The following is a 22,240-nucleotide window of genomic DNA, read 5'->3' on the forward strand; positions in this document are numbered from 1 at the left end:
TCACTAGAGTGTGTAGCCAGTGGCTGTGTGGAATATATCAGTGTTCTGCACTTCCATTTCTAACAGGAACTGAAAAGCTCACAATTTCAGAATCAAATTACAGAAAAAGACAAAATTAAATAATGAAAGCATATTGCAGGGTTATTTTTCTATATATGATTTATCATTTTATGTTACCATCTCAAAGTGTGTAATGTCCCTTTAAGGGGTTAATAACTTTTGTGTGCAATATTTTTTGTGAATAATTTTGCGCTCCACTTGTAATATGGCCCTTTGTGTTTAGATTGAGGCCATTTTTGCCATTCTGTAAGAATTTCCTCATATCTTACAATTCCTACAGGACGGCCTAGACAAGGGCTTTATTGGCCAGTACCCTTAAAGTGAATGTCAATTTTGATGCTAAAGTTCCCAGTTTTAAAAAATTAGATTAAAAACAGGGGCACTTTAATTCATCAAAATTTACATTTCACTCCTGTTGTGAAAAAAAACTTACCTTTTACATTTGACAGCAGCTCCAGCTTCCTCCGGTTATTGCAAGCCATTTCTGACGTCAGAAATGATGGATAGGTCATCCTCCAATCACAGCTTCACCCCCGGGGGAATCGGTGTCTGATTCAACACCGTGATTGGAGGAAGCCGGATTCCTAATTTTAGACCCAGGAAGAGGCTTTGCAACGGGTGGCGGAAGTTAGAGCGGCTGTCTAGCATATTGACATTCACTTTAAGGGTCACATTTCTGCCCTCTTGTTTTATTGCATAGGAAACTTGCTTGTCTTTCTGATATTCAGGCATTTGTTCAAGCTTTTGTTAGAATCAGACTGGTTATTAAAGGGACACTAAACCCAAATGTTTTCTTTCATGATTCAGATAGATCATGCAATTTTAAGCAACTTTTTAATTTACTCCTATTATCAATTTTTCTTCGTTCTCTTGCTATCTTTATTTAAAAAGCAGGAATGTGATGCATAGGAGCCAGCCCATTTTTGGTTGAGAACCTGGGTTATGCTTGCTTATTGGTGGGTAAATGTAAGCCTCCAAGAAGCAAGTGCTATCCATGGTTTTGAACCTAAAATGGGCTGGCTGCCCATTACATTCCTGCTTTAAAAAAAAAAAAAAAAAAAGCAAGAGAACGAAGAAAAATTGATAATAGGAGTAAATTAGAAAGTTGATTACAATGTCATGCTCTTTCTGTCTGAATCATGAAAGAAAAAAAATTGGCTTCAATGTCCCTTTAAGCATATTTCTCTTCCATGGAGTTTGAATTTGATTCTCAGACTTCTAAGATCCGCCACCCTTTGATCCTATGCATTCTTTGGATATTCAGTTATTGGGCATTTTGTTTGGGCCTGGTCTAGACGTCATAATTTCTACTTTGACTGGAGTTAAATTAGCTTATCTCCCTCAAGATAAGATGTCTAAAAGGGAAACAGCAGAGCTACTAGTCACTTTCGTTTCTTTCATCAATTTGTGAACCAAAGGGGATCCTCTTCTTCACAAAAACAAGATTCTTCCAGTTCCTCCTGGAGGTCCAACTCCATTGGAACAAGGTCAATCTGTCAAAAAAGCCATCTTCCTTTACAAAGTCAGCTTGAAATGGCAGCTTACCTTCATATTCCTATCCACAAAGGCCATCTCCAGTTCATGAGATTTGCATACCAGGACAAACATTTTCAGTTTGTTACTGTTCCATTTGGTCTATCTACTGCTCTCATAGATGTTATAAAAGTTCTGGGGCTCTCTTGTCTATAATAAGAGCTCTAGGTATTTTAGTGGCTCCATACCTGAATGATATCTCAGTATAAGTTCCTCCTTCACCTTTAGCAGAATCTCATACCAACAGTTTTGTTTCTTCTTCGCAAACATGGTTGGAGTATTAATGTTCCAAAGAGTTATTTCTCCTACATTGGTGTATCTGGTCCACGGCTTCATCCTTACTTGTGGGATATTCTCAATCCCTACAGGAAGTGGCAAAGAGAGCACACAGCAAAGCTGTCCATATAGCTCCCCTCAGGTTCCGCCCCCCCAGTCATTCTCTTTGCCGCTCTAACTAGTAGCATCTCCCCGGGGGTGGTAAAGAGTATGTGGTGTTAGTTGTAGTTTTTTATTTCTTCTATCAAGAGTTTATTTTAAAATAGTGCCGGCTTGTACTATTTACTCTGCAGCAGAAAGTGAAGAAGATTTCTGCTAAGAGGACTGATTTTAGCACCAGTAACTAAAATCCATTGCTGTTCCCACGCAGGACTGTTGAAACCAGATAACATCAGTTGGGGGGAACAGTTTGCAGGCTTAACTGCTTCAGGTATGATCAGTCATTTTTCTAACAAGACCCAGTAATGCTAGAAGACTGTCAGAAATTCCCTCTGGGATAGGTAAGCCATTGTTATTAGATTCAGCAATAAAAGGATGGCTTATTTTAAGGGCTTATGCTGGTTGACACTATTGTGGGCTAATCAATTGCTTTTTAGCAAGTTTTCAACTTAAATAGGTGTTTTTTTATCAACTTAAAACACTTTTGGGGATTAATTTGCGCCTGGCACTTATTTGGACACCTTATCTAGTCAGAAAGGCCCATCGACTCTGGTATGCAGAGGAAGGAAGCCTCATTTTCGCGCCTCAATTGCGCACTTGTTTTGACTAGCCAGTTCATGCTGCTTCATGTGGAGAGTCCGGAGGCATCAGAAAGGGCTCCAGGGAGGCTTATATTCTTACCAAAATAACCCTAAGGAAGGTAAAAGCCACAGGGCAAGCTGTGGCAGAGTACTGTAGTGTGTTAACCGGTTAACTGCTATTAGCTCCGGTTTGGGCATTAAGGGGTTAATTGGTCTGAAAATTCGTGTGCAACCTTTTCAAAGCATTATGACACTGGTGAAAATTTCATAAAAATCGGTTTTTGATGATTTTTTGATGTTTCAGTAATAAAGTGTGCACTTTTATTATTTAAAGAGACAGTAACGTTTTTGTCAAAAATAAATTTTATTGCATTGAAGTTACTTTTAAGTCTGTTAAACATGTCTGAACCTTCAGATAGCCTATGTTCTGTATGTTCAAAGGCCAAGGTGGTTCCCCCATTAAATTTATGTGTGAAATGTGCTATAGCGTCCAAACAGCTTAAAGGGACAGTTTATTACTCATTCCCCAGTTTTGCATAACCAACACAGTTATATTAATGTACTTTTTACCTTTGTGATTACCTTGTATCTAGGAACCTTCTTCCAGCCCCCTGATCACATGACTGTGACTGTTTATTATCTATTGTCTTAAATTTAGCATTGTATTGTGCTAGATCTTAAATAACTTTCTGTGCCTGAACACAGTGTTATCTATATGGCCCACGTGTACTTTCTGTCTCTTTGTGTTGAAAAGAGATTTAAAAAGCATGTGATAAGAGGCAGCCCTCTAAGGCTTAGAAATTAGCATATGAGCCTACCTATGTTTAGTTTAAACTAAAAATACCAAGAGAAAAAAGCAAATTTGATGATCAAAGTAAATTGGAAAGTCAATTAAAAGTCTTATCTGAACAATGAAAGTTTAATTTATACTTGACTGTCCCTTTAAGGACCGTACAATTGCACTTAAAGATATAGCCCAAGATGATTCTTTAGCTGAAGGGTGTGAAGATAGCTCGCTATCCTCCCCTTCTGTGTCAACACCAGCTATGCCCGCTCAAGCGATGCCCAGTACATCTAACGCACCAATTGCGATTACTATGCAACAGTTAGCGGCAGTAATGGATAATTCTCTCTCAGCATTTTTATCCAAACTGCCTGCTTTTCCTGGAAAGCGTGATTGCTCAGTTTTAAACACAGAGGATGAGCAAGCAGACGCAGAGGATATCTGTAGTTCCCTCACACCAATCGGACTTAGCGGTGAGGGAAGGCCTGTCTGAGGGAGAAATTTCTGACACAGGAAAGGTTTCTCAGCAGGCAGATCCTGATACTATAGCATTTAAATTTAAGCTAGAACACCTCTGCGCCCTACTTAAGGAGGTCCTAGCTACACTTGATGATTGTGATCCTTTGGTGATCCCAGAAAAATTGTGTAAAATGGACAAATTCTTACAGGTCCCAGTACACACTGATGCGTTTCCAATACCTAAGAGGGTGGCGAATATCGTTAATAAGGAGTGGGAGAAGCCAGGAGTACCTTTTTGTTCCCCCTCCTATATTTAAGAAAATGTTCCCAATTGTTGATCCCAGAAGGGACGCGTGGCAGACGGTCCCTAAGGTAGAGGGGGCAGTTTCAACGCTAGCTAAGCGCACGACTATACCAATAGAAGACAGTTGCGCTTTCAAAGATCCTATGGATAAAAAATTAGAAGGTTTACTTAAGAAAATCTTTGTTCAACAGGGTTTGCTTCTTCAACCAATTTCTTGCATTATTCCTGTAACCACTGCAGCGGCTTTTTGGTTTGAGGAACTAGAAAACTCGCTCCAAAAGGAGACTTCTTATGATGAAGTCATGGACAGAATTCACGCCCTGAAGTTGGCTAATTCTTTCATTACAGACGCCGCTTTCCAGTTAGCTAAATTAGCGGCGAAAAATTCTGGTTTTGCAATTGTGGCGCGCAGAGTGCTTTGGTTAAAGTCTTGGTCGGCGGATGTGTCGTCCAAAACAAAATTACTTAATATTCCTTTCAAGGGTAAGACCCTATTTGGGCCAGAGTTGAAGGAAATTATTTCAGATATAACTGGGGGAAAGGGCCATGCCCTTCCACAGGATAGACCTTTCAAGGCTAAAAATAAGTCTAATTTTTGTTACTTTCGCAATTTCAGGAACGGACCGACTTCCACCTCTACAGCCACTAGGCAAGAGGGTAACGCATCCCAGCCCAAACCAGCATGGAAGCCATTGCAAGGCTGGAACAAGGGCAAACAGGCCAAGAAGCCTGCTGCTGCTACCAAGACAGCATGAAGGGGTAGCCCCCAATCTGAGTTCGGATCTAGTAGGGGGCAGACTTTCTCTCTTTGCTCAGGCTTGGGCAAGAGATGTTCCGGACCCCTGGGCACTAGAAATTGTTTCTCAGGGGTATCTTCTAGAGTTCAAAGACCTTCCTCCAAGGGGAAGGTTCCACATGTCTCGCTTATCTTTAGACCAGATAAAGAACAGGCATTCTTACGTTGCGTAGAAGACCTATTAAAGATGGGAGTGATACACCCAGTTCCAACAGCGGAACAAGGACTGGGTTTTTACTCAAACCTGTTTGTAGTTCCCAAAAAAGAAGGAACTTTCAGGCCAATTATGGACTTAAAAATTCTAAATAAATTCCTCAGAGTTCCATCATTCAAAATGGAAACCATTCGGACAATTTTACCAACGATCCAGGAGAGTCAATACATGACTACCGTGGACTTAAAGGATGCGTACCTGCATATTCCTATCCACAAAGATCACCATCAGTTCCTGAGGTTCGCCTTTCTGGACAAGCATTACCAGTTTGTGGCTCTTCCGTTCGGATTAGCCACTGCTCCCAGAATTTTCACAAAGGTGCTAGGGTCCCTTCTAGCGGTGCTAAGGCCGAGGGGCATTGCAGTAGCACCTTACCTAGACGACATTCTAATACAAGCGTCGTCCCTTCCCAAAGCAAGGGCTCATACAGACATTGTTCTAGCCTTTCTCAGATCTCACGGGTGGAAGGTGAACATAGAAAAAAGTTCCCTGTCCCCGTCCACAAGGGTTCCCTTTCTGGGAACAATAATAGACTCCGTAGAAATGAAGATCTTTCTGACAGAGGTCAGGAAGTTAAAGCTTCTGAACGCTTGTTGAGTTCTTCAATCCATTCCTCAGCCCTCCATAGCTCAGTGCATGTAGGTAATAGGACTAATGGTTGCGGCAATGGACGTGGTTCCTTTTGCTCAAATTCATATAAGACCATTGCAACTGTGCATGCTCAAACAGTGGAATGGGGATTATGCAGACTTGTCTCCCCAGATTCAAATGGACCAGAAAACCAGAGACTCACTCCTCTGGTGGCTGTCTCTAGATCACCTGTCTCAGGGAATGAGTTTCCGCAGACCGGAGTGGATCATCGTCACGACCGACGCCAGTCTTTTGGGCTGGGGCGCGGTCTGGGAGTCCCTGAAGGCTCAGGGTCTATGGTCTCGGGAAGAATCTCTTCACCCGATAAACATATTGGAATTGAGAGCGATATTCAATGCGCTCCAGGCATGGCCTCAACTAGCGGAGGCCAGATTCATCAGATTTCAGTCGGACAACATGACTGTAGCGTACATCAATCATCAGGGGGGAACGAAGAGTTCCCTGGCGATGAGAGAGGTATCCAAGATCATCAAATGGGCAGAGGATCGCTCCTGCCATCTATCAGCAATTCACATCCCAGGAGTGGACAACTGGGAAGCGGATTATCTGAGTCGTCAGACTTTCCATCGGGGGAGTGGGAACTTCACCCAGAGGTTTTTGCCCAGTTAACTCAACTATGGAGCATTCTGGATCTGATGGCGTCACGTCAGAACTCAAAAGTTCCATGTTACGGGTCCAGGGATCCCAAGGCGACACTGGTAGATGCCTTAGCAGCGCCTTGGTCGTTCAATCTAGTTTATGTCTTTCCACCGTTTCCTCTTCTCCCACGGCTAGTAGCCAGGATCAAACAGGAGAAGGCTTCGGTAATTCTGATAGCTCCTGCGTGGCCACGCAGGACCTGGTATGCAGACCTGGTGAATATGTCATCGGTTCCACCATGGAAGCTACCTTTGAGGCAGGACCTTCTAATTCAAGGTCCATTCGTACATCCAAACCTAGTCTCTCTGCAACTGACTGCTTGGAGATTGAACGCTTGATTCTAGCTAAGCGTGGGTTTTCGGATTCAGTTATAGATACCCTGATTCAGGCTAGAAAGCCTGTCACTAGGAAAATTTACCACAAGATATGGCGGAAAAAATCTTTGTTGGTGCGAATCCAAGGGTTACTCATGGAGTAAGATTAGGATTCCAAGGATTTTAGCTTTTCTCCAAGAAGGATTGGAGAAAGGTTTGTCAGCTAGTTCCTTAAAAGGACAGATATCAGCTCTGTCTGTTTTGTTACACAAACGTCTGGCAGCAATGCCAGATGTTCAGGAGTTTGTGCAGGCTTTAGTCAGAATCAAGCCTGACTACAGACCTGTGGCTCCTCCATGGAGTCTAAATTTTAGTTCTTTCAGTTCTTCAGGGGGTTCCGTTTGAACCTCTACATTCCATAGATATTAAGTTACTATCTTGGAAAGTTTTGTTTTTGGTTGCTATCTCTTCCGCTGGAAGAGTTTCTGAATTGTCTGCTTTGCAGTGTAATTCACCCTATCTGGTGTTTCATACAGATAAGGTCGTTTTACGTACCAAACCTGGTTTTCTTCCAAAAGTGGTTTCCAATAAGAATATTAACCATGAAATAGTTGTTTCTTCTCTGCGTCCTAACCCAGCTTCTAACAAGGAACGTCTGTTACACAATCTCGATGTGGTTCGTGCTTTGAAGTTTTACCTAAAAGCAACTAAAGATTTCAGACAAACATCGTCCTTGTTTGTCGTCTATTCTGGTAAGAGGAGAGGTCAAAGGCGACTGCGACCTCTCTGTCTTTCTGGCTGAAAAGCATCATCCGGTTGGCTTATGAGACTGCTGGAAGGCAGCCTCCTGAACGAATTACAGCTCACTCTACTAGAGCTGTGGCTTCCACTTGGGCTTTCAAGAATGAGGCTTCTGTTGAACAGGTCTGTAAGGCAGCGACTTGGTCTTCACTGCATACATTTGCCAAATTGTACAAATTCGATACTTTTGCTTCTTCGGAGGCTATTTTTGGGAGAAAGGTTTTGCAAGCAGTGGTGCCTTCCATTTAGGTTACCTGACTTGTTCCCTCCCTTCATCCGTGTCCTAAAGCTTTGGTATTGGTTCCCACAAGTAAGGATGAAGCCGTGGACCGGATACACCAATGTAGGAGAAAACAGAATTTTTGTTTACCTGATAAATTTCTTTCTACTACTGTGTATCCGGTCCACGGCCCACCCTGGCATTTTAGTCGGGTTTAAATTTATTTTTTCCTTTTTCTCCTAACCGTCGGTCGAATGACTGGGGGGGGCGGAGCCTGAGGGGAGCTATATGGACAGCTTTGCTGTGTGCTCTCTTTGCCACTTCCTGTAGGGATTGAGAATATCCCACAAGTAAGGATGAAGCCGTGGACCGGATACACCGTAGGAGAAAGAAATTTATCAGGTAAACATAAATTCTGTTTTTTCTCCTCAGACCAGTCTCTTTCCTATGAGTTGTTATAGACTCAATATCAATGAGACTTTCTTTGGCTATACGGGAAACAAGCCTACCAGAAGGGTTGGAAGGATTAAATGCTCTTGGGGTTTTGGAAATTTTTGCCTCCTCCTAGTGGCAGGAGTTATAGCTTGTGGATTCCCACCACCATGAAATGTATTTATCAGGTAAGCAACATTTTAGATTTTTGGTTTAGTTTTCTCTTACTTGGTGTATTCAGTCCACGGATTCATCCTTACTTGTGGGATATTCTCAATCCCTACAGGAAGTGGCAAAGAGAGCACACAGCAAAGCTGTCCATATAGCTCCCCTCAGGCTTTCTCTTTGCCGCTCTAACAAGTAGCATCTCCACGGGAGGGTAAAGAGTATGTGGTGTTAGATTTGTAGTTTTTATTTCTTCAATCAAGAGTTTATTTTAAAATAGTGCCGGTTTGTACTATTTACTCTGAGGCAGAAAGTGAAGATTTCTGCTGAGAGGAAAAAGATTTTAGCATGTTGTAACTAAAATCCATTGCTGTTCCCACACAGGACTGTTGAGTACAGGAGAACTTCAGTTGGGGGGAACAGTTTGCAGGCTTATACTGCTTAAAGTTGTTCAGTCATTTTTTCTAACAAGATCTGGTAGTGCTAGAAGACTGACAGAAATCCCATGAGGGAAGGTAAGCCATTTTCTGAGGCACAGTATAGAATGATGGCTTCAGTTAAGGGCTTTAATACTGACAGACACTGTGATGGGCTAAATCGATTACTTTAAGGTAATCTTATATTTATTAACCGTTTTAGACGTTGGAAACACTTTTTGGGGACTTTTTTTTTACGCCTGGCATTTTGTAAGACAGTTAATCTAACTCAGAAAGGCCCCATAACTCTGGATTAATGAAGGAGGGGGCCTAATTTTCGCGCCTCAATTGCGCAGTTGATTGCAACACAGCTCCATGCAGCTTCATGTGCAGAGCCTTTAGAGTACAGGAGGACTTCAGGGAGGCTTAATTTACACCTGCAAATAACCCTAAAGGAAGGTAAAGCCACAGCAAGACTGTGGCATCGTACTGTAGTGGGTTAAACCGGGTGTTTACTTCATTTTGCTCCGGTTTGGGCATTAAGGGGTTAAACGATTTGAAAATTTGCGTGCAATCATTTCAAGGCATTAGGATCATGTGGTGAATTTCATTAAGATCGGATGTTTTTTGATGATTTGGTAAAAAAGTGTGTGCCTTTTATTATTTAAAGAGACAGTAACGTTTTTTCAAAAAGTATTTCTTTCAATATTTTAGTGTTGTCTGAGTCTGTCAAACATGTCTAAGCCTTCAGATAGACCTTGTTCTTTATGTTCAAAAGCCATGGCAGTACCCCCATTGCATTTATGTTTAAAGTGTGCAAAAACATCTAAGCATTTTAAAGATCATCCAGTGACAATTAAAAATGCTGCCCAAGATGATTCCTTAATGGAGGGTAATGAGGATAGTCCTTCTTCCTCCCCCCATGTGTCTACACCAGTTACGCCCGCACAGGCGATGCCTAGTACCTCTAGCGCATTGGCCCCTATTACTTTACAACAATTAGCAGCAGTAATGGATAATTCCCTTGCAGCATTTTTATCCAAACTGCCAGTTTTTCCAAGAAAGCGTGATAGCTCAGTTTTAAATACAGAGGATGAGCAATCTGAAGCTTTGGATAATTTATCTGTAGTACCCTCACAAAACTCAGAGGTAGCAGTGAGGGAAGGGCTGTCTGAGGGAGAAATTTCTGACACAGGAAAAGTTTCTCAGCAGGCAGAATCAGATTCCTTAGCGTTTAAATTTAAGCTGGAACACCTCCGCGTCCTGCTTAAGGAGGTTTTAGCTACGCTGGATGATTGTGACCCCATGGTGGTCCCTGAAAAATTGTGTAAAATGGACAGATTTTTAGAGGTCCCCTTATACACTGAGGCATTTCCGATCCCAAAGATGGTGGCAGATATTGTGACTAAGGAGTGGGAGAGACCAGGTGTACCCTTTGTTCCCCCACCTATCTTTAAGGAAATGTTCCCCATAAACGACCCTAGGCGGGACGCGTGGCAGAGGGGGCTGTTTCAACACTGGCTAAGCGTACAACTATACCAATAGAGGACAGTTGTGCTTTCAAAGATCCTATAGATAAAAACTTGGAAGGATTGCTGAAGAAAATTTTTGTTCAGCAAGGTTTTCTGCTTCAACCAATTGCCTGCATTATTCCGGTAACTACTGCAGCAGCTTTTTGGTTTGAGGCCCTGGAGGAGTCGCTCCAGAGGGAGACTTCATACGATGAGGTCATGGATAGAATTCATGCTCTAAAGCTGGCTAATTCTTTTATCACTGATGCCGCTCTACAGTTAGCTAAACTAGTGGCCATCATGGCGCGAAGAGCGCTTTGGCTCAAATCATGGTCGGCGGATGTGACGTCCAAAACAAAACAGTTGAATATTCCCTTCAAGGGGAAGACCCTTTTCAGCCCTGAGCTGAAAGAAATTATTTCAGATATCACTGGGGGCAAGGGTCATGCCCTTCCACAAGATAGGCCGTTTAAGGCCAAAAACAAGGCTAATTTTCGCTCCTTTCGCAACTTCAGGAGCGGACCTGCTGCAACCTCTGTCGCAAAACAAGATAACGCTTCCCATCCCAAAGCAATCTGGAAACCCTTGCAGGGCTGGAATAAGGGTAAACAGGCCAAGAAGCCTGCTCCTGCTACCAAGACAGCATGAAGGGGTAGCCCCCGATCCGGGATCGGATCTGGTAGGGGGCAGACTTTCTCTCTTTGCTTGGGAAAGAGACGTTCCGGATCCCTGGGCATTGGAAATATTTGCTCAGGGGTGGTATCTTCTAGAATTCAAGGATTCTCCCCCAAGGGGAAGGTTCCACATTTCTCGTTTGTCTTCAGACCAAACAAAGAAACAGGCGTTCTTACACTGTGTAGAAGATCTACTAAAAATGGGAGTGATACACCCAGTTCCAATTGCAGAACAAGGACTGGGCTTTTACTCAAACCTGTTCGTAGTTCCCAAAAAGGAAGGAACTTTTCAGGCCAATCCTGGATCTAAAAATTCTAAACAAATTCCTCAGAGTTCCGTCTTTCAAGATGGAAAACATTCGGACAATCTTGCAGATGATCCAGGAAGGTCAATATATGACTACCGTGGATCTAAAGGATGCGTACCTACATATTCCTATCCACAAAGATCACCATCGGTTCCTAAGGTTCGCCTTTCTGGACAAACATTACCAGTTCGTGGCCCTTCCTTTCGGGTTGGCCACCGCTCCCAGAATTTTCACAAAGGTGCTAGGGTCCCTTCTAGCGGTTCTAAGACCGCTGGGCATTGCAGTAGCACCTTACCTAGACGACATATTAATACAGGCGTCGTCCTTTCACAGAGCCAAGGCTCATACGGACATCGTTCTGGCCTTTCTAAGGTCTCACGGGTGGAAGGTGAACGTAGAAAAGAGTTCTCTGTCCCTGCTCACAAGGGTTCCCTTCCTGGGAACACTAATAGACTCGGTAGAAATGAAAATCTTTCTGACAGAGGTCAGGAAGTCAAAACTGCTGAATACTTGTCGAGTTCTTCATTCCTCGGCCTTCCGTAGCTCAATGCATGGAAGTAATTGGTTTAATGGTTGCGGCAATGGACGTAGTCCCTTTCGCCCGAATCCATCTCAGACCACTGCAGCTGTGCATGCTCAAACAGTGGAATGGAGATTACGCAGATTTGACTCCTCAAATACAAATGGATCAAAAAACCAGAGACTCTCTTCTCTTGTGGTTGTCTCAAGTTCACCTGTCTCAGGGAATGAGTTTCCGCAGACCGGAGTGGATCATTGTAACGACCGATGCCAGTCTGGTAGGCTGGGGTGCGGTCTGGAACTCCCTGAAGGCTCAGGGACTATGGTCTCGGGAAGAATCTCTTCTCCCGATAAACATTTTGGAACTGAGAGTGATATTCAACACGCTCCAGGCGTGGCCTCAACTAGCAGAGGCCAAATTCATCAGGTTTCAGTTGGACAACATCACGACTGTGGCGTACATCAATCATCAGGGAGGAACAAAGAGTTCCCTAGTGATGAAGGAAGTAACCAAGATCATCAAATGGGCGGAAGATCACTCCTGCCATCTATCTGCAATTCACATCTCAGGGGTAGACAACTGGGAGGCGGATTTTCTAAGTCGTCAGACTTTCCATCTTGGGGAGTGGGAACTCCACCCAGAGGTTTTTGCTCAGCTGACCCAGCTTTGGGGCATTCCAGAGTTGGATCTGATGGCGTCCCGTCAGAACACCAAACTTCCCCTTTACGGATCCAGATCCAGGGATCCCAAGGCGGCATTGATAGATGCATTAATAGCGCCTTGGTCATTCAGTCTAGCTTATGTCTTTCCACCGTTTCCTCTTCTCCCTCGGCTAATAGCCAGAATCAAACAGGAGAAGGCTTCGATAATTCTGATAGTGCCTGCGTGGCCACGCAGGACTTGGTATGCAGACCTAGTGGACATGTCATCGGTCCCACCATGGAAACTGCCATCTAGGCAGGATCTTCTAATCCAAGGTCCTTTCAAGCATCCAAATCTAGTTTCTCTGCAACTGACTGCTTGGAGATTGAACGCTTAATCCTAGCTAAGCGGGGTTTCTCTGATTCAGTTATAGATACTCTGATACAGGCCAGAAAGCCTGTCACCAGGAAAATTTACCATAAGATATGGCGGAAATATCTTTCTGTTGGTGTGAATCCAAGGGTTACTCGTGGAGTAAGGTTAGGATTCAAAGGATATTGTCTTTTCTTCAAGAAGGTTTGGAGAAAGGTCTGTCAACTAGTTCCTTAAAAGGACAGATATCAGCTCTGTCTATTCTGTTACACAAGCGTCTGGCAGCTGTACCAGACATTCAGGCGTTTGCACAGGCCCTAGTTAGAATCAAGCCTGTCTACAGACCTGTGGCTCCTCCATGGAGTTTAAATTTAGTTCTTTCAGTTCTTCAAGGGGTTCCGTTTGAACCTTTGCATTCCATAGATATCAAGTTATTATCTTGGAAAGTTTTGTTTTTATTAGCTATTTCTTCTGCTCCAAGAGTTTCAGAATTGTCTGCTTTGCAGTGTGATTCACCCTATCTGGTGTTCCATGCAGATAAGGTTGTTTTGCGTACTAAACCTGGTTTCCTTCCAAAGGTGGTTTCTAATAGGAATATTAACCAGTAAATCATTGTTCCTTCTCTGTGCCCTAATCCAGTTTCTAAGACGGAACGACTGTTGCACAATCTTGATGTGGTTCGTGCTTTAAAGTTCTATTTAAAAGCAACTAAAGATTTCAGACAAACATCATCCTTGTTTGTTGTGTATTCTGGTAAGAGGAGAGGTCAGAAAGCGACTGCTACCTCTCTGTCATTCTGGCTGAAAAGCATCATCCGATTGGCTTATGAGACTGCTGGTAAGCAGCCTCTTTAACGAATTACAGCTCATTCCACCAGAGCTGTGGCTTCCACATGGGCTTTCAAGAATGAGGCTTCTGTTGAACAGATTTGTAAGGCAGCGACTTGGTCTTCACTGCATACATTCACCAAATTTTATAAATTCAATACTTTTGCTTCTGCGGAGGCTATTTTTGGGAGAAAGGTTTTGCAAGCAGTGGTGCCTTCCGTTTAGGTTACCTGACTTGTTCCCTCCCTTCATCCGTGTCCTATTGCTTTGGTATTGGTATCCCACAAGTAAGGATGAATCCGTGGACTGAATACACCAAGTAAGAGAAAACAGAATTTATGCTTACCTGATAAATTACTTTCTCTTACAGGTGTATTCAGTCCACGGCCCGCCCTATTTAAGTCAGGTTCAAATTTAATTTACAATAACTACAGTCACCACTGGTTCTCCTTTTTCTCCTAACCGTCGGTCGAATGACTGGGGGGGCGGCGCCTGAGGGGAGCTATATGGACAGCTTTGCTGTTTGCTCTCTTTGCCACTTCCTGTAGGGATTGAGAGTATCCCACAAGTAAGGATGAATCCGTGGACTGAATACACCTGTAAGAGAAAGTAATTTATCAGGTAAGCATAAATTTTGTTTTCTCTTGTTAGGTGTATCCAGTCCACGGATCATCCATTACTTGTGGGATATTCTCCTTCCCAACAGGAAGTTGCAAGAGGATCACCCACAGCAGAGCTGCCATATAGCTCCTCCCCTAACTGCCATATCCAGTCATTCTCTTGATTTAAAGTGTTTTCCAAGCTTGCTAGTCTCATTGCTAGTCTGTATAAACATGTCTGACATAGAGGAAACTCCTTGTTCATTATGTTTAAAAGCCATGGTGGAACCCCATAGGAGAATGTGTACTAAATGTATTGATTTCACTTTAAACAATAAAGATCAGCTGTTATCTTTAAAAGAATTATCACCAGAGGATTCTGACGAGGGGGAAGTTATGCCGACTAACTCTCCCCACGTGTCGGACCCTTTGACTCCCGCTCAAGGGACTCACGCTAAAATGGTGCCAAGTACATCAAAGACGCCCATAGCGATTACTTTGCAGGACATGGCGGCAATCATGGATAATACCCTGTCAGCGGTATTAGCCAGACTACCTGAATTCAGAGGAAAGCGCAATAGCTCTGGGGTTAGACGTAATACAGGGCGCGCAGATGTTTTAAGGCCCATGTCTGATACTGCGTCACAATATGCAGAAGCTGAGGAAGAGCTTCAGTCTGTGGGTGACGTCTCTGACTCGGGGAAACCTGATTCAGATACGTCTACTTTTAAATTTAAGCTTGAGAACCTCCGGGTGTTGCTTGGAGAGGTTTTAGCTGCTCTGAATGACTGTGACACAATTGCAGTGCCAGAGAAATTGTGTAGACTGGATAAATACTACGCGGTGCCGGTGTGTACTGACGTTTTTCCAATACCTAAAAGGTTTACAGAAATTATTACTAAGCAGTGGGACAGACCCGGTGTGCCTTCCCCCCCCCCCCCCCTCCTATTTTTAGAAAAATGTTTCCAATAGACGCCACCACACGGGACTTATGGCAGACGGTCCCTAAGGTGGAGGGAGCAGTTTCTACTTTAGCAAAGCGTACCACTATCCCTGTCGAGGACAGTTGTGCTTTTTCAGATCCAATGGATAAAAAATTAGAAGATTACCTTAAGAAAATGTTTATTCAACAAGGTTTTATCCTGCAGCCCCTTGCATGCATTGCTCCTGTCACTGCTGCTGCGGCGTTCTGGTTTGAGTCTCTGGAAGAGGCCTTTCAGACAGCTACTCCATTGACTGAAATACTTGACAAGCTTAGAACACTTAAGCTAGCTAATTCTTTTGTTTCTGATGCCATTGTTCATTTGACTAAACTAACGGCTAAGAATTCTGGATTCGCCATCCAGGCGCGTAGGGCGCTGTGGCTTAAATCTTGGTCAGCTGACGTGACTTCAAAGTCTAAATTACTTAACATTCCCTTCAAGGGGCCGACCCTATTCGGGCCTGGTTTGAAGGAAATTATTGCTGACATTACTGGAGGTAAGTGTCATACCCTTCCTCAGGACAGGGCCAAATCAAGGGCCAAACAGTATAATTTTCGTGCCTTTCGAAACTTCAAGGCAGATGCAGCATCAACTTCCTCTGCTACAAAACAAGAGGGAACTTTTGCGCAATCCAAGCCGGCCTGGAAATCTAACCAGGCCTGGAGCAAAGGCAAGCAGGCCAGAAAGCCTGCTGCTGCCTCTAAGACAGCATGAAGGAACGGCCCCCTATCCGGCAACGGATCTAGTAGGGGGCAGACTTTCTCTCTTCGCCCAGGCGTGGGCAAGAGATGTTCAGGATCCCTGGGCGTTGGAGATCATATCTCAGGGATATCTTCTGGACTTCAAAGCTTCCCCCCCCCCACAAGGGAGATTTCACCTTTCGAGATTATCTGTAAACCAGATAAAGAAAGAGGCATTCTTACGCTGTGTGCAAGACCTCCTAATAATGGGAGTGATCCATCCAGTTCCACAGATGGAACAAGGACAGGGATTTTATTCAAATCTGTTTGTGGTTCCCAAAAAAGAGGGAACCTTCAGACCAATTTTGGATCTAAAGATCTTAAACAAATTCCTCAGAGTTCCATCGTTCAAAATGGAAACTATTCGGACAATCCTAACTATGATCCAGGAGGGTCAGTACATGACCACAGTGGATTTGAAGGATGCTTACCTTCACATACCGATTCACAAAGATCATCATCGGTTCCTAAGGTTTGCCTTTCTAGACAGGCATTACCAGTTTGTGGCTCTTCCCTTCGGGTTAGCTACAGCCCCAAGAATTTTTACAAAGGTTCTGGGGTCTCTTCTGGCGGTCCTAAGACCACGAGGCATAGCAGTGGCCCCTTATCTAGACGACATCCTGATACAGGCGTCAAACTTCCAAATTGCCAAATCTCATACGGACATAGTGTTGGCATTTCTGAGGTTGCATGGGTGGAAAGTGAACGAGGGAAAGAGTTCTCTATCACCCCTCACAAGGATTTCCTTCCTAGGAACTCTGATCGATTCTGTAGAAATGAAAATTTACCTGACGGAGTCCAGGTTATCAAAGCTTCTAAATTCCTACCGTGTTCTTCACTACATTCCGCGCCCTTCGGTGGCTCTGTGCATGGAAGTGATCGGCTTAATGGTAGCGGCTATGGACATAGTGCCATTTGCGCGCCTACATCTCAGACCGCTGCAATTATGCATGCTCAGTCAGTGGAATGGGGATTACACAGATTTGTCCCCTCTGCTAAATCTGGATCAAGAGACCAGAGATTCTCTTCTCTGGTGGCTATCTCGGGTCCATCTGTCCAAAGGTATGACCTTTCGCAGGCCAGATTGGACAATTGTAACAGATGCCAGCCTTCTAGGTTGGGGTGCAGTGTGGAATTCCCTGAAGGCTCAGGGATCGTGGACTCAGGAGGAGAAACTCCTCCCAATAAATATTCTGTAGTTAAGAGCAATATTCAATGCTCTTCTAGCTTGGCCTCAGTTAGCAACCCTGAGGTTCATCAGATTTCAGTCGGACAACATCACGACTGTGGCTTACATCAACAATCAAGGGGGGACCAGGAGCTCCCTAGCGATGTTGGAAGTCTCCAAGATAATTCGCTGGGCAGAGACTCACTCTTGCCATCTATCAGCGATCCACTTCCCAGGTGTAGAGAACTGGGAGGCAGATTTTCTAAGTAGTCAGACTTTTCATCCGGGGGAGTGGGAACTCCATCCGGAGGTGTTTGCTCAATTGGTTCATCGTTGGGGCACACCAGAATTGGATCTCATGGCGTCTCGCCAGAACGCCAAGCTTCCTTGTTACGGATCCAGGTCCAGGGACCCAGAAGCGACGCTGATAGATGCTCTAGCAGCACCGTGGTTCTTCAACCTGGCTTATGTGTTTCCACCGTTTCCTCTGCTCCCTCGATTGATTGCCAAAATCTAACAGGAGAGAGCATCGGTGATCTTGATCGCGCCTGCGTGGCCACGCAGGACCTGGTATGCAGACCTGGTGGACATGTCATCCTTTCCACCTTGGCCTCTGCCTCTGAGACAAGACCTTCTACTACAAGGTCCTTTCAATCATCCAAATCTAATTTCTCTGAGACTGACTGCCTGGAGATTGAACGCTTGATTTTATCAAGGCGTGGCTTCTCAGAGTCAGTCATTGATACCTTAATACAGGCACGAAAGCCTGTAACCAGGAAAATCTACCATAAGATATGGCGCAAATATCTTCATTAGTGTGAATCCAAGAATAACTCATGGAGTAAGGTTAGGATTCCTAGGATATTGTCCTTTCTCCAAGAGGGTTTGGATAAAGGATTATCAGCTAGTTCTTTAAAGGGACAGATTTCTGCTCTGTCTATCCTTTTGCACAAGCGTCTGGCAGAGGTTCCAGACCTCCAGGCATTTTGTCAGGCTTTGGTTAGAATTAAGCCTGTGTTTAAACCTGTTGCTCCTCCATGGAGCTTAAACTTGGTTCTTAAGGTTCTTCAAGGAGTTTCGTTTGAACCCCTTCATTCCATTGATATCAAACTTTTATCTTGGAAAGTTCTGTTTTTGATGGCTATTTCCTCGGCTCGTAGAGTCTCTGAGTTATCATCTTTACAATGTGATTCTACTTATCTGATTTTCCATACAGATAAAGTAGTTCTGCGTACAAAACCTGGGTTTTTACCTAAGGTAGTTTCCAACAAGAATATCAATCAAAAGATTGTTGTTCCATCATTGTGTCCTAATCCTTCTTCAAAGAAGGGAACGTCTTTTACATAATTTGGACGTAGTCCGTGCTTTAAAGTTTTACTTACAAGCGACTAAAGATTTTCGTCAAACATCTTCCCTGTTTGTTGTTTACTCTGGACAGAGGAGAGGTCAAAAGGCTTCAGCAACCTCTTTCTTTTTGGCTTCGGAGCGTAATACACTTAGCCTATGAGACTGCTGGACAGCAGCCCCCTGAAAGGATTACAGCTCATTCTACTAGAGCTGTGGCTTCCACCTGGGCCTTTAAAAATGAGGCTTCTGTTGAACAGATTTGCAAAGCGGCGACTTGATCTTCGCTTCATACCTTTTCAAAATTTTACAAATTTGATACTTTTGCTTCTTCGGAGGCTATTTTTGGGAGAAAGGTTCTACAGGCAGTGGTCCCTTCCGTTTAAGTACCTGCCTTGTCCCTACCTTCATCCGTGTACTTTAGCTTTGGTATTGGTATCCCACAAGTAATGGATGATCCGTGGACTGGATACACCTAACAAGAGAAAACATAATTTATGCTTACCTGATAAATTTATTTCTCTTGTGGTGTATCCAGTCCACGGCCCGCCCTGTCCTTTTAAGGCAGGTCTTTATTTTAAACTTCAGTCACCACTGCACCCTATGGTTTCTCCTTTCTCGGCTAGTTTCGGTCGAATGACTGGATATGGCAGTTAGGGGAGGAGCTATATGGCAGCTCTGCTGTGGGTGATCCTCTTGCAACTTCCTGTTGGGAAGGAGAATATCCCACAAGTAATTGATGATCCGTGGACTGGATACACCACAAGAGAAATAAATTTATCAGGTAAGCATAAATTATGTTTTTGTGTTCAGAAATACAAATAGTCTATATTTAAAACTGTAACTATTACCTTTCTGATTACACTACTGTACTAATTTTCTGATTATGTATACAAAAGTATTAAAGGTTACATGTATAAGTTGTATCATGACATGTTAATATTTCCTAAATGATATGAGTTTGTTTTTTACGCTTGGTTTTATCCCCTCTTTAGCTGTCCCATTTTACAGATGCAAATATTCCAAACCTTTTCTGGTCCCTAACAATTTGGATAAAGTGTTTAATACCTGTATAAGCATTTTTATTGGTAAAAACATGAACATAACCTACTGATGATGATGATACCATAGACTAGACCATGTGCTCATTTATTGATTGTTACTTGTGGTTCCAGTGTCTGACAATTCAGCAGCTGCACTTGAAGTGTGGAAGATGGTGCAAACCTGTTCTTCCTTGCAAATTGTTTTTATTTTACTTTGAATTTAAAATTTAAGCTTAAAGGGACATGAAAGCCAATTTTTTTTCTTTCGTGATTTAGAAAGAGCATGTCATTTTAAACAACTTTCTAATTTACTTCTATTATCTAATTTGCTTCATTCTCTTGATTTCACTTGCTGAAAAGCATATCTAGATATGCTCAGTAGCTGTTGATTGGTTGCTGCACTTAGAGGCCTTGTGTGATTGGCTCACATACGTGCATTGCTATTTCTTCAACAAAGGATATCTAAAGAATTGAGCAAATTAGATAATAGAAGTAAATTGGAAAGTTGTTTAAAATTGCATGCCCTATCTGAATCATGAAAGTTTAATTTTGACTAGACTGTCCCTTTAATTGTGTAATAACTAAGCAAGCTAATTGCATGAGATGTGATCATTCTGATAAGTATGATGAATAAAATGTTATACACTGTTGCAAACACTACTGTCATGGAGTGCTAAGCACATATGCACGCCCCTGAGTTCCTAGGAACTTACATAGGCTTACTCTTCAACAAAGGATCTCAAGGGAACAAAGTAAATTTGATAACCTAAGTAAATCTGAAAGTTTTTTTTTTTAATTGAATGCTCCCATCTTTTTGATGTGTTAAACTGTAGTGAAAGTCATTAGTCATTAAAGGACTGACAATAATCCTGCAGAGAAACTTAACAGGACATGCAGTTTTAAGAGACTCAAAATTACTTCTGTTATCAAGTTTACCTTGATTGCTTGGTATCCTTGCTTGATAAGCATACCTACCTAGGTAGACTCAAGGTCAGCGGTCAGCAGTGCATTAGTGTGAACTAGCTGAGAATTGGCAGCTGCACACACTTTCCTCTCCATTTGCTCCCAGTGTTAATCACACATTTGACTATTTTTTATTTTTGCACTTATGTCCCTTTAAAATCGAGTTCTAATGTAGGAAGCTAAGTAGAAATGGCAGGAGATACTATTGGCAACATTGATCAATATTTTATTAACCCTCCAAGTGCAGCATAATTTTGGGAAGTGTATGATTACTTCTCAGACATTTCTGGGCAGATGATGACTAGCTAATAATAAACCGTCAAACTATTTTAATATCTTACAGACAAACAATACCAGCAAAGAATAAAGTGTATGATCAAAATGGAATCCTACTCTTCAATGGGATGGATCTTTGTGACTGTTTGGATGAAGATTGCCTAGGGTGCTTCTACTCATGTCCCAAGTGTGGTTCAAACAAATGTGGTGTAGAATGCAGATGTGACCGAAAATGGCTATATGAACAAATTGAAATAGAAGGGGGTGAAACAATTCGCAATAAACATGCGGGTTGAGAATTGTCTCATTGGTGATTAAATATTTTTAACAAACTGAAGATCTGTAGCCAGTATGCCATGAAGCTACTTCTTTGCTTTTGGAGAACATTTTCTCCCACTGTATAAGATGGATCTCCTTTTCAGGGTGCTGAAGCTTATTCAACCGAATATTGAAAAGTAGCCCAAGTGTCTTCAATCCTCAGAGTTGCATTATGTGCAGGTTTTTATAGAAAGGTTTATCGTTCTCACGAAATAGTTTGAATGGAAATGTTATTTACAAGTCAAATTCAGGCAAATGATCTCCAAAGAAGATCCTTTTGAAAATGTTTACAGATAAAAAAGAAGTTACATATTTTCATGTTATGAAGTTCTCATTTAGCACAAGATTGCAATATTTAAGCATTAATATCTTTCTTACATCCTTTAAACATATCATAACGTGGTTTTTTAAACCTCTTCAGTTTGTTACTTTTTTATTAAATAAACTGATCAATTTGGCGAGTTATATATGGTTATATATATATATTTGTGTTGAACCTTTGGTCCTCTTTTTGGTTTTATTTATGCATTCTATGTATGTGCACTGAAAATAAATCCTTCCCCCCCCCCCCCTTCTCTTGCATATTATTTTTATGTTGAGGAACATTTTTTCAGGTATCTTACACTTGTCTATAGAACCAATTAGCATAATAAGTTTTAAACCTAAAAATGTAATTTACAATTCTGGTGGTGAGGCATGCAGTCTACGTGATTTGTACATGGCTTTGTTTTTTTATCTTTTTCTGTTTTATGGCATACAATGCATTGGTAACCATTACATTTTCTATATTATAAACAAACATAACGACTTTGGCCATAATTTTAGTTTAAAGGGACATTAAACACAAACTGTAAACTACATGGTTATGAACCTTCATATATAAAAATAATTTTGCAATAAAATCTGCAGCTTTATTTTGTCCAATGAGTACATTGTTTTATGTTCTTTTCACTGATTTCCCTGTCCCCAGAACAAAAGAACCCCTGCTAACCAATCACAAACTAATATTCAGATAGAGCACAAACTCTGTTTGCACATGTGCAGACTGGGGTAGCCTGTCCTCTTGTATTCCCTTAAGGTGGTTTAGCACTGATTGAACTTAGTGACTATTGGAAAAAAATGTTTCTTTTTCAAGATAAGATGAGTCC

At 42.5% G+C, this 22,240-nt stretch overlaps 1 protein-coding gene across 1 annotated transcript in view; it reads left to right on the plus strand.

Annotated features, from left to right (window-relative positions):
- Positions 1–22,011, plus strand: part of ARL14EP (ADP ribosylation factor like GTPase 14 effector protein) — a 63,754-nt gene extending 41,743 nt beyond the window's left edge. The window contains exon 3 of the mRNA XM_053688910.1: positions 20,842–22,011. Coding sequence (XP_053544885.1) covers positions 20,842–21,070 — 229 coding nt within the window. The 3' untranslated portion in view covers positions 21,071–22,011. The remainder of the gene's footprint in view (positions 1–20,841) is intronic.
- Positions 22,012–22,240: the final 229 nt, after the last annotated feature.

The sequence above is a fragment of the Bombina bombina genome, chromosome 7 (assembly GCF_027579735.1).
Source record: "Bombina bombina isolate aBomBom1 chromosome 7, aBomBom1.pri, whole genome shotgun sequence".
Classification (NCBI taxonomy): domain Eukaryota; kingdom Metazoa; phylum Chordata; class Amphibia; order Anura; family Bombinatoridae; genus Bombina; species Bombina bombina.